Consider the following 19,055-nt stretch of genomic DNA (forward strand, 5'->3'; position numbering starts at 1 on the left):
GACAATGTCACTGGCTGAGAAATGTAGGAAAGTTGTCCAATTTCCTGAGAAAACTGTCTTCTAAACCTGTCACAGTGACTGTTAGCAGGATAACAGATAATATCTGGTGATCAGAGGAAAATGTCATAGTGCTCTTTTTAGTGTGTTTGAAGCTTCCAGAATTGAGTAGGAGCTCTTGTCATTTGTTTGCTTGTGTCTATTTGAGAGTAGGATTCTGTTTAGTTTGATATCCATGCGTGAGTATGTTGACTGAAGGAATTAACTAATTTAGGTCAGGGTGATAAAATCTGGTATGATTTCACTGGGTATAAGAGGCCATCTGAGACCTTAATGCCAACTGTTGGACAGCAACTGGAAGGAGCAGTATACTGTGTCTTGTGAGCAGCATCTTCAGAAAATGACTTGTGTGTTCCAGAGAGCCCTAGGGCACACTTCTGAGCTGGCCAGCCAGGGAGGCAGGGCAGGATTGAGTCAGGAACCTAGCCTGGGCCCTGCTGGGTCTCCTCATTCAGCACATAGAGAGGCTGAATCCCAATATATCCCTCTGCATTCAAAACATGACAAAGGGAAGCTGCAGCCTCCCTGCTGGGTGGGAAGAGTGGGAAGAGGTCTGCAGGTCTCCCCATCTCCCTTTGCAGCACTGAAGTTTCTAAATTGCTCTTGACTTTGAAAATTCATTCATTAGTTTTGAAGCCTGGCACTCCTGAGGGAGATCCAGAAGGCCCTGAAGGTTGATTCCTTCTAATTTTTAGTTTTGGGGAGCTCTAGAAAAAAGTCAGTAGATTGCCAGGAGGCAAAATAATTTAGAACTCTGTTTTTTAATTTTTTTTTAATCCAGACAGGGCAGCTGCATTTGTTTCTGACCCCTTTTTCAGCCCAGCTTCTACACTGTCCATCTCTTCAACCAGTCCCCATCAAAGTACTGAGTCCTAGAGGGTAGGCAAGGACAGCATGGCCTAGTTCAGTTCAGATGGAATCCCTGCCTGCACTGCTTTGAGGTTCTCACAGCTGCAGGAAAACGGCTGCTTCCCTGACAGTTCCCTTCTCACTTTGTCTTCCTCACTTGGCTTTTGTGGTTTCTAGGGCTCTTTCTCAAGAGACACACAGCTTCTGGGGAACAGATCTTGCCTAAAGAAGCATGTGTCCCCTAGGGTAGGTGGAAGACTTTGGAAGACTCCCCTCTGCCACCTTAGTGCCTGGCCCAGAAATGAACAAGTGGCCTGTGTTCACTGCTCTCCCAAATGCCCTTTGGAGGTTCAACAAAGCTGCTTCTTCAGGCAAATACACAGCATATATAATCACCTGATTTTGAACTGTGGGTCAGCTGGGGCCTCTTGATTGTTAAAGTCTGAAGAAAATTGGACTAAACCCCCAGGATAGAGGTCTAAGATCCTCTTTAGTGTTTTCACCAATGGCCTGAGGGCTCATTCTCAGGGTCATCATTGACTCCTAAAACTACTCTGTTGAAACCCATACCTGAGAGACATGCCTTCCTCTGCATCCATCAGATAAAAGGGTCACCACCCGCTCAGAACACTTGTTAATATAGGGTGCAGTCTGCAAACTAGGGCACACTTCAAAAAGGTCATCATCATCATCACATTGCAGGGTGATTTTCTCAACCTTCAACCATATCTACCCTCCACCTTTTCCATGCAGCTCCCTGCTGCTCCTCAATTTCTTGTCCAGACATCCCCCATTACCACACCTACCCCTTTGTCTTCCTGGGTCTTCCTTCTCCAGAGCAGAACACATATCTGCTAAGTAAACATACCCTTGGGTATCTTTGCTTCCCTCAAAGCCCATTTATACTGGTATTTTCTCAAATAAAGAACATTTCCCATCAAATCAATCTGGTCTGTCTGCTAAGAGAGTAAAATCATACCTGCTGTCACTGGGCATAATCAACCAGTATCTTATCTCAGCTCTATTCCATTCCACCTGTGTTTCTCAGCTTCTGTTCTGTGTTCATTATCTTGCTGATTGGCAGTGGATGCAAAAGAAGTAGAAGACATGGTCCAGATACAAAACACAAGACCTTCTTGAACTTCAGTTTTTCTCATCTGTAAAATAGGGATAAGAGCAGTGTATGACTCCATGGATATTAAACGTTCAGAATAGGAAAATCCATAGAGACCAAGTAAGATAGTACTAGCCAGGGACTGGAGGACAGAGGAATGAAGCGATTGCTGATAGGCATGGTGTTTCTTTGGGGTTCTGGAAATGCTCTAAATTTAGATTTTGTGCATCTCTATAAATATACTGAAAACCATTGATTTGTGTCAAAATACAAAATTACAATAAATGTATAGATCTAATTGGCTCTTATAGGGAGCTGGGGTTGTGGCTCAGTAGTAGAGCACTTGCCTAGCATGTGTGAGGCACTGGGTTCATTTCTCAGCACTGCATATAAATAAATAAAATAAAGGTCCATTGTCAACTGAAAAATATTTAAAAAAAAACCAGAATGGATGTTCTGATGAGTTCAGCTAAGAGGTTGGCTTTATAGGTAGAAAAGGGCAGGAGACACAGAAATGGGAAAAGAGCCATTGATCAGTTCAAAGTTGCTTTCCTCACATGGTCGAAGCACAGAGGTCTTCTTTATCACATCAGTGCTAATAAACCAGGTCCTGATTGGTTGCTGTGAATCTTCTGGATTCTTAAACTTTGTTTCTGAATTTTTAAACTGGCTTTTTTCAAAATTCAGTTTAATTATATAGTACTTAACTCCACTCTGGTTTGGTCTGATCTGTTGGGTCCTGTGCAGGAACGTAGTCCAAAACAATAGCCTCCCATGAATTTTATTTAAAATAAGTAGCTTTTTAAAGGGTCATCTTAAGGTATATGAATTATATCTCAATAAAGCCAAGTTTTAAAAAGTAACACTTAGAAAACAAAGAATACTGATCCTAGATATTTACAGGGCTTTTCTGTTTATAAAACATGATCCCTTGTTCTCTTGTTGACCTCAGACATCTTCACATAGGGAATGAGGAAGTATTTGCTCTTGAGCCCCCATCCTCTGCTCATAAGTAAACTGGTATAGAATTCTACAACTAGTGCAAGTCAAATTCATATCTGAACCCTGGTTCCCAGCTCCAGGCCCACTGATTTTAGACTCTGCCACAAGGATTACCCTTGTAGAACTGTCTTCTCTGCTTAGAAGGTAAACTTACATGTGGCTCATAGTAATCATCATGGATAGAAGAGTAGAAAAATCAGTAACATACACAAAACCATTAGATGAAAATCCCAAGTAGACTATAGCCAGATATATCACAAAATGTATGGAGGTCTTAAGGGAAGAGACCCATATGAAAGTGATGGTCATGAATCCTTGGTGGGTTGGCTTATTGTTGGTTGCCTGGCAAGAGCACTGAGTTGCCAAGAGAAATCAATAAGGGTCATAAACCAGCATGTCCTCTCAGGCCGGGAGACGGAGGGAACAGATTAAGGTACAGGACCTGTGGAGCAGAGCAGAACCCAATCCAGATGTGTGTAAGCTTAATCTCAGACAAGGTGGACTGAGAAAGCCCTGTCCCACCACCATGTCCTTTGTAAGGTGGAGAGAACAGTGTCTGTCTCAAACCTGGCTACACATTGATGTGACCTGGGAACTTTAAAAAATTCTGGGGCCTGGCTTCAGCAGTGGAACATTTTGTTTCATTTTGCTTTTTTAGTTTTATCTTCAATTGACAATTAAAGTACATATTCATGAGATAAGCAGTGATATTTTAATATATGTGTGCATTGTGGAATGATCAGAGTAATTAGATTCAAATGTGTAGCCAAGGTTAGGAATTTAGTAATCTAGAAATGCCTCAGCCCAGGTTGCACATGGAGGATCCTTCAGGGAGTTTTCAAAGCTACTGCTGCCCAGGCCATGCTAGACCAGTCCAGCAGAAGCCTGTGAGGTGAGGCTGAGGGACTCCGCGTGCATCCCATCCCACCCCCAGCACCAGCAGAGCACCTGGCTCCCAGGAGATGTCCAGTAAGTATTTACTGGATGCCTAGATATTTCTTCTGTGCAGCCAGACCCCAGTCTGGCTTGAGCTGCCCGCTGTTGCTGTGACTATAATTTAGATGAACAGGGAATTGGGCATAGATTTCACAGGAGGCTTTGGCAAAGAAATTTTTTTATAAAGATGCAGATGAAAGTCAGGACCTGTTCCATCTTCGTTGTCACAGTTGTGCAGCCATCTGTAGAGTGGTGATGAGAATTTATTGGCCTCCCTGGCACGGAGTGACTGGTCACCTGTGACCTGCTGGGAACATTGAACCCAATGTTCCCACCCGTGGTTATTAACACATGGGGACTGCTTCACCTTTCTGACAGGGCATCAGTCAGGAAGACTTTTACATCCTGAAGGACCTGTCAGTACATGATCCCGCATACATTATGAAACTTGTCTTAGTTTCAAACAGTAGGTACAATGGGAAGGAAAGCTTTGCCCCAGGTGAGCTGCGTGGGCTATTCTCTCTGAATCTTCTTAGGCAGATGTCGGGTGTTTGAAGTGCCCGGACTGACTGTGGCTCCAGGAGCTCCCAAGATACAGCATGAGCTTACAAAGGCAGAACTCTGGCCCTTCACAGGAGGCCTGAGCCTCCTGCTGGAGCTTTGGCCTTGGGACTCCCCCACTGAGCCAGACGGGACTTCTAAAGAACAACCTCAGCTTTTGGCTCCATTTCAGAGTTCATGTTCTCCCTCTCCACAGGGACCAGAAGCAGGGTCCAGAGTGAGGTCAAGTGTCAGGGGTTATGGAAACGAATACTGAGGGACCCTGGTGAGGGTCCTATACAGTGCTGTGAGAGGCACTGGGCTGAGCATTTCTCTGTGCCTGTAGCCAACTAATGTGGCCCAAATTGGGAGAACTCAGGACCAAGGCATAAATGTTCTTTTTCCCCTGAAGCACAGGGATAGCTCATGTGGCTTAATTATACCATTCAAAAGCAAGTGAGCTGACAGAGGAAACTGCAGAAGACAAGCCTGTACCTGGTGATCAAGTGTAATCAGTTTCCAATGTAGGAAGATTTCAGGCATTTACCCAGGTGCTTGGAGGAGGGGACGTAGCAATTTATGGTCTTTCTTCTACTTCCCCTTATTTTTCTGATTCAGAAACCAGTCATCACAAAATCTATGGGGATGGGCAGCTTGCTTAGGAGGGATAGAATGGGAGAGCAGGAATTCATTTTGAAAATTATAGTCATGACTGAGACAGGGCAACTTCTGAGACTTCCAGGCAGCAGTGAAGCCGAAAATCCCTTCTGAGCTTCTACCCTGCGCTGCCTAAAGCCAGCATCCAGTGCGCCCCTACTGTATCTGAGTATGCTAAAAAGATGGTTCATAGTAGTCACTGAAATTAATTGCACAAAGTGTGAATGTCACTTATACAGCGAGGGATGAAATTTCTTAGATTTCTAGGAACAATACTTTGTCCCTGTGAGTCACAAAAACAGGAGAAATGATAGAACCAATTCGTGGTCAGTTTTTCAGCCTGATTATCTGACAACATGGCCTTTTAGTATTTTGAAATTCAAGTTAATTCTTATAAGTAGTCTGAAAATGAAAGTATCCAATCCTGAAATAATAAATACTGGAATGTGAATCAGAAATATCACTTTTCCTAGGACAAGTAATAGTTTTTCCAGTTTGAGTTTTTTCAAAAAGAAAATTTCTGTCTGTGGACATGCCCTTTTCTATGGAGAGAGAAAGCTTGTTAAAAGAGATGATAGGATGGTCATTAGATACTTGTTATTTACAAGATAAGAGAAAGTACTTTAATCTAGCTCATGTCATTAGACTTGATGTAAAAGCAAACCAAGTTCTAAATTCATAGAATTCTAGGTTGACAAAGCTAGAAAGTGACCTTAGATTGCCCCATTTTTTTTAAACAGAAGGGAACTATATGGACAGTGTCTCAGGGCTAGTCAACAGGACACTAAGATCCCAGTCAGTTTGCAGCACTCAGACCCCTGACTCCTCAAAAAGCAAATGCAATGGAGAACCACTGGATCTGTGTTTCTCATTCACCTGCACCTTTGATTGACAGAAGAGGTAGGATTCACAGCATGGAAAAAATAGTATTGTTCTGCTGGTGATTCTTTATATAACAGCTTTATTGAGATATAACTCACATACTATAAAACTTCCACCGTTAAAGTTCACTGGTTTTCAGTATATTCACAACTATACAATTTATAATATTTTCATCACCACCAAAAGAAACTCCACACGTTAGCAGTCACCCCCACTTCCAGTCCCTGGTAAGCATGAAGCTACTTTCAGTCCTTATACATTTTCCTATTTTAGACATTTTATGTAAATGGAATCATACAATACATCATCCTTTGTGTCTGATTTTTTTAACTCACCATGATTTCTTTTTTTTTCTTCTGAATTCTTTTTATTTTTTCCCGAGTCTTCATACGTGTACTTTGGATAATGATGTCCATCACATTCCACCATCCATGCTAATCCCCTGCCCCCTCCTTTCCTCCCTGCCCCCGAACCCTCTGCCCTGTCTAGAATTCATCTAATCCTCTCATGCTCCTCCCTCCCTACCCAACTATGAGTCAGCCTCCTTATATCAGAGAAAACTTTTGGCATTTGTTTTTTGGGGATTGGCTAACTTCACTTAGCAATATCTTCTCTAGCACCATCTGTTTACCTGTAAATGCCATGATTTTATTCTCTTTTAATGCTGAGTAATATTCCATTATGTATATATGCCACATTTTTTTATCTATTCATCCACTGAAGGGCATCTAGTTTGGCTCCATAGTTGAGCTATTGTGAATTGTGCTGCTGTAAACATTGATGTGGCTGTGTCCTTGTAGTATGTTGTTTTTAAGTCTGAAGAGAGGGATAGCTGGGTCAAATGGTGGATCCATTCCCAGATTTCCAAGGAATCTCCATACTGCTTTCCATATTGGCTGCACCAATTTGCAGTCCCACCAGCAATGTATGAGTGTACGTTTATTGCCACATCCTCGCCAACACCTATTTTTGTTTGTCTTCATAATAGCTGCCATTCTGACTGGAGTGAGATGATATATTAGAGTAGTTTTGATTTGCATTTCTCTGATTGTTAGAGATGATGAGCATTTTTTCATATATTTGTTGATTGATTGTATATCATCTTCTGAGAAGTGCCTGTTCAGGTCCTTGGCCCATTTGTTGATTTGAGTTATTTGTTTTTTCAGTGCTTAGCTTTTTGAGTTCTTTATATACTCTAGAGATTAGTGCTCTGTCTGATGTGTGAGGAGTATGTTGTAGCAGGTATTATTATCCCAAATAAACATCGATTGTGTGGTTAAACTACCTTTTATCTACTGTCTATTGATGGGCTCTTGTGTCATGTACCCTTTTCAGTTATTATGAATAACATACTATTATTTGTTTACAAGTTTTTGTGCACACACAAGTCTTCAGTTCTCTTGGTGTGTTGTTTGTAGTGGAATGGCTGGACCAAGTGATAACTCTGTGTTTAACCTTCTAGGAACTGCCAGTCTTTTCGCTAAAGTAGCTGCATCATTTCACCTTCCCACCAGCAGCATATGTGGGTCTAATTTCTGCACATCCTCACTAACACTTGTCATGTCACTGTTGTTTTGTCTTCGCCTTTCTAGTGAGTGTTACTGTTAATGACTTTTGATCTTGTGGCACCTTCAATATATTGAAATGATCTGTTTTGTCTTCACCTCTAGTTTGTAAGCTCCCAGAAAACTGAGATGGTATCTTAGAATGCCCAGTTTCAACCCTTAAATGTCTGAGTTGAACCCATTGTTGCTACATCCGCAGTTTGCTATCATTTCTATATGTAGCCAGAATTTCCCTCTCAACTCGTGTCAAGTTCTGTGCCAGAGACTGGTATATTACACAGGGATAAACTGTGTCCCCTGTCCTAAAATTAATAGGTTGGACTATTTGAGTATTTAGAGAACAAAATGAGGGTGACAAAAAAGAAATTTCAGTGACAAATTCAGGAGGCATGTAAATTGTGGAAATTGTAGTTAATTAGGCAGAACCAAAAATCAAAAGTATAGTTCCTTGGTTGTGGCTATTATGGTGGGTAAGAAACAGTAGTGCTGAATCTCACATGTTGTAAAAGCTTGTCCCTTAGAGAAGGAAGAAAAGAGCCTTGCAGTTGCCAGGCACTTGACCCAGGACTGGCAGATCGAGGCATCTGAAAGCCTCCTGTCCCTTTGCTTGGTTCACATGCCACACCCAGGCTTGGTTCCCTCAGTACAGTGTACACACACACACACACACACACACAGTTCAGAAGGCTCTCCTCTGCCATACTGACCACACCTAGGCCAGGAACTCTTTTAGGACTTACTCAGGCAAGCTATATAATCCAGGAAAGCTGTGCTCAAGATAAATGAATTCAGTGATCCAAGATGGCAGAATAGAGATGGTCTTCACTCACTTCCACCTCCTCCAAGAAGTACCAAAGTGACAAGTACATAGCTGCAAATTGAGATGAGTAACTATAGAAGAAGTCCAGAAAAGAGCAAGAAAGAAAGTGGAAACATGGAAGACTCAGAAACCTGGAACAATAGCATAGAAAGACAAAAAAAAAAAAATATCTCTAGCATCTACCACCCCGACTCAACACCTGGTATGGGGGCTACCCATTTGTAGGGGGAAGGGTAAAACAGAGAACCCCAGAAAACTATTAGCATGGATGCTGGCAATCCTAACTACTGGAAAATTCCATAGTCCTTACAGGCTAGTAGCCCATTAAGTAACCTAAAACCTGTACAGTAGCCCTGCTCTGGCAAGGAATCTCACATCATCTCTCAGTAAACACCCATGGTGCTATTGCTAGAAGACATCATGAGAACTGAGCTATTATCTGAGTTTGTACCATTATAGGGGTCAGAAGCCCCTTCATATTTCCATCTCTAGGATTCCACAGACATTATGCCATACAGGCTTAGAGGGTAGCTGCCCAGCAGAGTGACACAACCTAAGCCTGCTGAGTGTCCTGCACTGTAAGGGACAGGCATTACAACACAGAGGGGAATGGAGGGCAACACCCAGAAGAACCAGGAGATTAGGGTACTTGCCCTCTGAGACCAAAGGGTTGGCCAGCCACATGTAAATTTCCACCATTGCATCCTGGAAGCAGGTACCCATGTGGTTCCCACCACCCTCTCCCCTGAGCTGCACTCAGACTCCCATTACTCACAAAGCAGGGAGAGAATGCTGAGTTTCTGCTACTGCTCATCCCTCTGGCATGCTGAGGGGGCCTTGAGTAACTCTGTGGCTCCAGGTGTTGCTCCACCCCAGGACATTCACTACAGCTAGAGGAGATGGGTGGGAGAAAATCCCTAGCTCCAGCCATCTCTATACATCAGCATGTATAAGATCAAAGAGGGCTAAGGAGAACCTGCCTCCTGCCACAGTCTTGCTCCTGAGCATACATGGCCAATGTTCCCACCAACCCACACACCACACACTGCTGTGAGGACTGGGTGTGAGCACCAGAGGGGTGCTACTGCTTCCACTATTGCCTCTCCCTGTGCAGCCTCTGAACTCTCTACTGACTGGTTAAAGAACAAGTACTTCAGGTCCCTCAACCACTATGAGTGCTGCCAGTGCCAGGGGCCCTTGCTAAAAGCAGAAATGAAACTCACAGTGCCCAAGCAAATCCCCATGGCTTGCTAAGTACCACCATTGCCATTTAGAAATAGCCACACAGTGAGCACCCCACACCCATTGCTGTCAGCACCACACTCTTGTGTGGCCTACAGAGACAGTGAATCTCTCTGACTCTGCCACAGTATGCACTATGCCCAGAGTCATTAATCACAGCCAGAGAAGCTATAGAAAGGCTACACAGTGGTGACCAACATTGCATAACAAATGAAAATCCATCTTCAAGAGCACTGACTAAGATAACCATTTCAAAAATGGTATAGATCCCTGATCCACTGGCAAATCTCAATGTAGCAGCATTAGAAATGGGGTGGGGGCGTTAATAATGTTTCTAAAAGATAATAACTTTACAGGTCCCAAAGAAATCAAAATGGATAAAATGCCTGATAAAGAATTTAAAAGAATGATCAGAAAAACCTGAGTAAGATCCAAGAGAATACACATAAATAGTCAAATGAAATTAGGAAAACAATGGAGAACATGAATGAGAAATTCAGTGAGAGATTTTCAAAAATAATCAAACAAATCTTGCAAATAAAAAGCTCAATAACTCAAAAAAGCAAAAGTCTCAACAATGTACTAGATCAAGTGGAAGGGTGAAGAGAGTATTTCAGAACAATGGGACACCATTAACAAACAGGAATACCTGAAGACAAGGAGAATAAAGTTAATGGAATAGAAAACCTCTTCAATGAAATAATAGTTACTTCTTTAATCATAGCAAAAAAAATAGACATCCATGTATAGGAACCCTATAAAACCTCCAAAGAGACATGACCCAAAAAGTTCTTCACCAGAGCACATTATAAAACCTGCAAGAGAAAATGACCCAGTCTCGTTTAAAGGTACCCCATAGACTAACACATTTCTCAGTAAAAATGGTGCAGGCTCGTGGGAAAAAAAAAATGATGTATTCTGAGTCCTGAAGCAAAAGCTGCTAACCAAGAACACCACAATCAGCAAAGCTATACTTCAGCAATGAAGAAGAAGTAAGGCTTTCCAAGAGAAGCAAAAGAGAAATTCATAACCACCAGAACAGGCTTACAAAAGATGCTTAAGAGACTCCTACACCCCAAAGTGAAAGACGGATGTCTACCATCATGAAAGCAGGTGAAAGCTTACATCTATCACAAGGACAGCTACACAAGAGGCAACCAGAAAAGAAACAGACACCATTGATACAGTAAGCCAACACTCAATGGAGATGAACAAGAGAAGAAGGAAGAATTTCAGAACAATAGAACAAAATAAAAGTGACAGGAATTATTTCTCACCTATCAATTACAGCCTTGAATATAATCAGAATATACTCTCCAGTTAATAGATACAGACTAGCTGAATGGATTAAAAAAAAAAACTTCCTTCTAGAAACTCACTTCACCAGTAAAGACACACATAGACTGAAATTAAAAGGAGGTTGCTATTTCAAACAAATGGAAACCTAAAGCAAACCAGAGTGCCTATACTTAAAATACACCTGATAACAAAAACTGTAAGAGGAGACAGAGAAGGTCACTATATAAATTGTCAAGGGATCAATTCAAGAAGAATTGAATCAAAAATTTACATAAACTTAATGTCAGAGCAAAACAAATGCTATTAGACATAAAGGGAGAGATGGGCTCTAGTATAATAAAAGTGAGGGAGACTTCAACTCTACACTGTAACCAATGGACACATCATCCAGGGGAGAAAATACCACAAAGGATCATCAGAGTTAAACTATACTCACAGATAAAATGGACCTAACAGATGTTTACAGGACATTCTATCCAACATTTACAAAACACACAAGTTTGTGTGTGTATGTGTATGTTTCTTTTTTTTTTTTTTTAATTTGGTGGGGGTGATTACTAGGTACTTACCCCAGGGGCAGTTTACAACTGAGCTATATCTCCAGCCCTCTTTATTTATTCATTTATTCATTTACTTTGAAACAAGTTTTCAATAAGTTGCTAAAGGCCTCAACTGACTTGCTGAGGCTGGCCTTGAACATGTGATCCTCCTGCCTCAGCCTCCCAAGCTGCTAAGATTATACACACCATGCCTAAGCAAAATACATATTCTTTTCACCAATGCTTGGAACTGTCTCCAGAATAGAACTATCTGTTAGACCACAAAACAAGTCTTAATGAATTAAAAAATTTTGAAATCATATCTATTTTACAGCAATGGAATAAAACTAGAAATAAACAACATAATAAATTTTATAAATTATTCAAATGAATTGATACAACATACTTTTCAGAGAATCTCTGAAGAGATTCAAAGGGAAATTTTTAAATATTTCAAAGACAATGAAAATGGAAACACAATATGCCAAGCTATGGGCTACAAAAAAAGCAGCATTAAGAAGGATATTTCTAGCAATAAGTGCCTACCCATAAAAAAGGAAAAAGTTTCAAATAAACAGCATAATAATAAATATCAAGGATATTTAGAATCAACCAATCCAAAAATTTAGTAGAAGAAAATAAATAAAAAAGATCAGATCAGAAATAAACAAAAAGACTGAAGAAATAATACAAAAGGTCAGAGTTGTTCTTTGAAAACAGACCTAGACTCAGTGAGAAAAACAGGCAGAACTGAATAAAATTAGAAATAAAAATGGAGACATTTCAGCAGAAATTACAAAAATATAAAGGATCATTAGGAATTATGATGGAAAATGGACAGATTTCTGGATACAGATTATCTTCAAAAACTGAACCATGAGGATATTAAAAAAAACTGAATAAACAAATAATCATTAGTGGGATTGAAATCAGTAATACAAAGTCTACCAACATCGAAATCCCAGGACAAGATTGCTTCACTTCTGAATTTTACCACTTTTGAAGAACTACTACCAATTCACTCAAACTATTCCTAAGCATTGAAAGGTGAAGGAACCCTTCCTAACTCATTCTATGAGGCCAACACTGTCCTATTTCCAAAACCAGACAAGGACAGAAAAACAAAACTATAGACCAGTATCCTAGATGAACACTGGTGAGAATATTCTCAACAGAATACTAGCAAATAAAATTCAATAGCACATAAAAAGAACATTCATCATGATCAAGTCAGTTTCCTTCCAGAAATACAAGGATGGTTCAACACATGCAAATAAATAAATGTAATACATCCCAGCAACAGAATGAAGGATTTCAAATATGTAGTTATCTCAAAAGATGCAGAAAAAACATTTGATAAAATTCAGCATCCACTCATGATAAGAAAACCTTCCAACAAATTAGGTGTAGAAGGAATATAACTCAACAATAAAGGCTGTATATGGTAAACCCATACCCAACATCATATTGAAAGGGGAAAAGCTGAAAACATTTCCTCTAAGATCAGGAACAAGACAAGGCTATCAATTCTCACTGTTCTTATTTAATATAATATTAGAAGTCGTATCCAGAATAAAAGGCAAAGGAAGCATGGAAATGGAATTCGAGGAAGTCAAACTATCCTTGCTTACAGATGATAAGATTCTATTTACAGAAAGACCAAAAGTTCAACAAAAAACAGTTAAAGGTGATTTTTTAAAAGTCAGCGAAGTAGCAGAATGCAAAATCAACATACAAAAGCAGTAGCTTTTCTATTCACCAATAACCAATTTGTTGAAAATGAAATCATGAAAGTATTCCCATTCATAACAGCTACAAAAAATAAAAAATATAAAAATACCTATGAATAAACTTAACCATGGAAGTGAAAGACCTCTACAATGAAAATCACAAAACACTGGTGAAAGAAATTAAAGACATGAAATAGGTCAAAGGGTCTCCAATATTCATGGGTAGGAAGAATTAATATTGTTAAAATTCCCATGTTACCCAAAACAATCTACAGATTCAGTGCAATTCCCTCAAAAGATCATTATATTTTTCATAGAACCAGACAAAACAATTGTGATAGACAAATGAAGCACAGAGACCCTGAATATCCACAGCGGTTTTGAACAAAAATAACAAGATTGGAGACACCAAAACACCTGATTTCAAGACATAGTACAGAGCCACAAAACAGCATGGTATTGACATAGAAACAGAGACCACTGAAACACAGTAAATATGCCAGAAATAAACCTACCGTCTCCAGCCAACTGGTTTCTCAACAAAGGCACCAATAACATACACTGGAGAAAGGACAGCCTCTTTAATAAATGATGTTGGGAAATGATACCAACGTTTAAAAAACAATCTTGATCCCTATCTCTCACCCTGTACAAAAATCAACTCAAGATGGATCAAAGACCTCAGTGGAAGACCTGAAACTCTGCAACTACTAGAAGACAACATAGGAGAAACCTTCTGAACATTAGAAACGGCAGTGATTTCCTGGATCAGAAAGCACGGTAAATAAAAGCAAAAGTTGACAAATGTGATTTTGTCAAACTAAAAATCACAGCAAAAGAAATAATTTACAGAATGAGAAATAATATTTGCCAACTATTGATCTGACAGAGGACTTGTTGTGGTTTAGATGTGAGGTGTCCCCCAAAAGCTCATGTGTGAGACAATATAAGAGGGTTTAGAGGGGAAGAGCCTTAACCTAATAAGTACATTAGTTTGCTGTGGACTAGAGGAGAAGGGTAGTTGGGGGTGTGCTTTTGGGATATGTATTTTGTCCTTTTTGAGAAGAGCTCTCATTTTCTGCTTCCTGGTGGCCATGTCCTGAGCTGTTTTCCTCCACCACACCCTTCCACCATCATGTTCTGCCTTGCCCTGGGCTCAGAGCAGTGGAGTCAGCTGTCTGTGTACTGAGACCACTGAAATCATGAGCCCCAGATAAACTTTTCCTCCTCTGATTGTTCTTGTCAGGTCTTTTGGGGATGACAGGAAAATAGCTGACTAAAACAGGGCTAATATCTAAAATAACAAGAAAACTTTAAAAACTTAATCAAAAAAAGTTACCCCATTAAAATGGACAGATGATCTGAAGAGTTACTTCTCTAAAGAATGACCAATAAGTATATGAAAATATATATCAATGGCCATCAGGGAAATACAAATCAAAACTACAATGAGAGACAGTCTCACCCCAGTTAGAATAGCCATTATCAAAAATAATAAAATTTTAAAAGCTGGCAAGAATGTATAGAAAAAGAACTCTGGTACACGGTTGATGGGAATATAAATTAATATAGCCATTATGGACAATATGGGCATTCCTCAGAAAACTAAAAACAAATCTACCATATGGTCCAGCTATCCCACTTCTCAGTATATATCCAAAGGAAATTAAATTGACAATGAAACTTATACCTGAACTCCTGTTTATTGTGGTACTATCCACAATAGCCAAGATACAGATTTAGTCTAGATCCTCATCAACAGATGAATGGACAAAGACAATGTGGTATGTATACACTATAGCATATTATTCAGCATAAAGAATGGATTCTTGTCAGTAGATAAAACAATAAACCCACCTTCTACAGAATACTGGACAAAACTATAGGACCTTATGTTACAGGTACCAAGCCAGGTACTGACAGATATGTACCACCTGTTCTCATATATGGAAGCTAAAAAATGTCAACATGAAAGTAGACTAGAGATTACTAGAGATTGGGAAGGATAGGAGAAGGGTAGGGGATATTGAGATTGGATTTGTGCATTGCACACTATATACCTGTAATGGAAAGAACATACTGAACCACATGAATGTGTACAAGATGTGTTAATTATTTTATTTATTCATTTAAGATATATGTGAAATGATAGTAGTGTGTATTTTGACATATTATACATACATGGAGTATGACTTATTCTAATTAGAATCCCATTCTTGGGGTTATACATGACATGGAGTTACATAGCTTGTATATTTGCATATGAACATAGGAAAGTTACCTCTGCTGCAATCTACTGTCTTTCCTATTCCCATCCCCCCTCCCTTCATTCCCTTTTGTCTGATCCTTTAAACTTCTATTCTCCCCACTGCCACCCCTTATTGTGTGTTAGCAACTAACATTCAGCCTTTGATTTTGGGGGGATTGGCTTATTTCACTTTGCATGATAGTCTTCAGTTTTAACCATTTACCCACAAATGCTATAATTTCATTCTTCTTTTTGGCTGAGTAATATTCCATTGTGTATATATACCACATTTTCTTTATCCATTCATCTGTTGAAGGGTACTTAGATTGGTTCCAGAGCTTAGCTATTAATGAATTCAGCTGCTATAAACATTGATATGGCTGCATCACTGTAGTATGCTGATTTTAAGTCCTTTGGGTATATACCAAGGAGTGGGATAACTAGGTCAAATGGTGGTTCCATTCCAAGTTTTCTGAGGAATCTCCATACTGCTTTCCACAGTGGTTGCACCAATTTGCAGTCCCACCGGCAGTGTATGAGTATACCTTTCCCCCCACATCCTTGCCAATATATGTTGTTACTTGTGTTCTTGATAATTGCCGTTCTGACTAGAATGAGATGGAATCTCGGTGTAGTTTTAATTTACTTTCTCTAATTTCTAGGAATGTTGAACACTTTTTTCATATATTTCTTCTTCTGTGAACTGCCTGTTCAGTTCAGCCCATTTAACTATTGATTTATTTGTTTGGGGGGGTGTAAAGTTTTTTGAGTTCTTTATATATCCTGGAGATTAATGCTCTATCTTGGGTGCAGGTGGTATTTTGTCCCATTCTGTAGGCTCTCTCTTCACAATCTTGATTGTTTCCTTTGCTGTGAAGAAGCTTTTTAGTTTGATACTATCCCACTTATTGATTCTTGATTTTACTTCTTGTGCTTTAGGAGTCTTGTTTGAGTAAGTCTGTTCCTAAGCCAACAAGATGAGCGAGTTGGGCCTACATTTTCCTACTACTAGGTCTAATGCCTAGGTCCTTGATCCACTTTGAGTTGAGTTTTATGAGAGATAGGGGTTAAATTCAATATCTGTTAATTTTTAAAACAAAAAAAATGATACTGTGCTTCCAGAGAATTTCAGACATTCCCCTTGTATATATGAATTCCTCCTTTTCCTCTACCTGGATTTCCTGCTTTATTCCAATTAGAATGGCATGTAATTTATCATCCAAACTGGGACACTTGAGACTGTAAGAAGATGCTAGTAGTAATCATACCAGGACAAGAGGGAGACGACAGGACTATTTGGAGCAAACCAAGGCGTTCCCTTCTTCTCCAGGGAATATGCTGTCCACCCCATCCCACTATCCTCCCCAAGAAGGCGTACACTGTGCCCTCAGTGCACCTGTGGTCACTGGGTTACCTGCCTCATCCTTACTGCATTGTGGGCTTCCCAAGAGCAGAGGCTAGGTCAAGGGACATGGTATTGCAGAGGTGGTTAGTAAATTCTCATGACATTGAGGAAATCCTGATAATTGATCTCTAAACTGGGCCATGACCTAAGCTTCATTTTGAGGTTTGCAAGAGCCAGTGGTTGTATGCAGTGGGGAGATTCACTATGGTGTATTCATATATGCCCATCCACAAGAACTTAATTGAAAAATAAATACAAATAACTATGGGTAAATGGCAGAAAGACCAAGGGAACAGGAGGTAGGGAAAGGGAAGGGGAAGGAGAGGAACTAGAATCCTAATTAGAATAAGATATACTCCACACTTGTATAATTATATCAAAATTGATTCAACTGCATGTATAAATCAAAACAACCAATAAAATAAAATTGAAAAAATGAGCCAGCAGTTGAAGCCTTTCTTCAAGCCTCATGGTCTCTTCTTCTACCTCTTGATTTTCCTTTACAAAGCTCAGGATTTTGATGTGAAGGTAGACATATGTGAGTGCACATATGCAATCATCCCTTTGTATTCAGGGGACATTTGTTGTAAGACCTCCTCTGGATACCAAAACGCTCAGATGTTCAAGTCATATGTAAAATCCCGTAGCATCTGCATATAACCAAAGTACACCCTCCCATATTCTTTGAACCATCTCCGGATTCCTTTCACTACCCCATACAATATAAATGCTATATAAATAGTTGTTCTATTAACTTGTTTCGGGAATAATGACAAGAAAAAGCTTACAGGCTCAGTATACAATTATTTTTCAAATATATTTGATCTGAGGTTGGTTGAATCCAAGCATGTGGAACCCATGGACAGGAACAGCTGACTGCATGCATCTTTCAGTAGTCCTGGACTTTCCAGAATTCTGATGAGGATAGATATCAGAATAATATAAGGCTATATATTATATATATTTAATAAGGCTTTGCCAGGGGAGCAGCTACAAACAGTTAATGTATTTATGATTCAGAACCATGACCCTCTGATTCTAATTCAAATCCTTATCAGTTTGATTTCTCCCAATTTCCTTGATAGAAGCAGGGCTTAGGCATTACAGAGCTGACATTGTCCCCCTTCTGTTTTCCAGGATCAGTATAAGTTCTGCTACGAGGTGGCCCTGGAATACTTGAATTCTGGCTGATGGCGGAAACAGCTCTGCCCACAAACCCGTTCCTACCACAAAACCAAGATGTTCATGGTGTTTGTGTAGATGAGATGAAGACTTCTCAATATGCTTATTTTGCTTTGCATAATTGGCTCTTTTTAAGAGCCCAAGAAAGTGTTTATGAAACTGCTTGCACTGCCCAATTCCCAGTAATGCTGCTGCCTGACAGAAACACACAGCCTACAGTCTTCAGATACTGTACACCTCGTCACCGGCTTGTTAGAGCGGCGTAGACATCCGGTCGATTGAAGAGCACAATTATATTCTTATGAAGGAATTTGTACCTTTGGGGTATATTTTTTGTGGCCCGTGATCCTCTGTCATTGTATGTTTTTGTTCTGTGGAGAATGCTCCTTGGCATTATGATAATATATTATTTTAGTTAATATTTGTATTTTAACATGTCACATAATACAAGCTTATGTAGCTTTCCAGGACTAACAGATCAATATGTAATGAACAAAGAGATGTTCTATGAGTTGTTGTTTCTATCAGATTTGTATCGTTTCCAAGGGAAAAGCTTGGGGAGGACTCACTTCAAAAATGCAACATGGTCAGATTCACAGATCCAAAGCTTTTCCATTTGTTTATATTGTAAATATTTTTGATTTCATCAAATTATTTATTCATTAAAAGAAATTTTTGTGAAGCACAGTGGGTGATAATCATTTTTATTAAGCCTTGGAAATGACTTACTGTATGATGTTACCTTATGTGAATTCTCAACTCAATAAATGATGACCCGTAACCAGGCGTGGTGTATTCCTGGTGTCCCAGTGCACGGGCAGTGGAGGCCACACCCGTCACACAGGACCACTAGGGGAGTAATTGCACCTGGGACCTTGTCTTAGTCCACTTTGTGCTTCTATAACAAAATACCACAGATTGGGTGATGCATAAAGTAACTTATTTCTCAAATTGCTAGAGGCTGGGAGGTCCAAGACTGAGGGGCAGC

The 19,055-nt window shown here is 39.8% G+C and overlaps 1 protein-coding gene across 17 annotated transcripts in view; it reads left to right on the forward strand.

Moving 5' to 3' along the window:
• Ptprm (protein tyrosine phosphatase receptor type M) overlaps positions 1 to 18,749 on the forward strand; it is an 825,349-nt gene extending 806,600 nt beyond the window's left edge. For all 17 annotated transcript variants that reach the window (XM_048806549.1, XM_048806555.1, XM_048806560.1 and 14 more), the window contains one exon: positions 18,023 to 18,749. In XM_048806549.1, coding sequence (XP_048662506.1) covers positions 18,023 to 18,076 — 54 coding nt within the window. In that variant the 3' untranslated portion in view covers positions 18,077 to 18,749. The remainder of the gene's footprint in view (positions 1 to 18,022) is intronic.
• The last annotated feature ends 306 nt before the right edge of the window (positions 18,750 to 19,055 follow it).

This window comes from Marmota marmota, unplaced genomic scaffold (genome assembly GCF_001458135.2).
Source record: "Marmota marmota marmota unplaced genomic scaffold, marMar, whole genome shotgun sequence".
Classification (NCBI taxonomy): domain Eukaryota; kingdom Metazoa; phylum Chordata; class Mammalia; order Rodentia; family Sciuridae; genus Marmota; species Marmota marmota.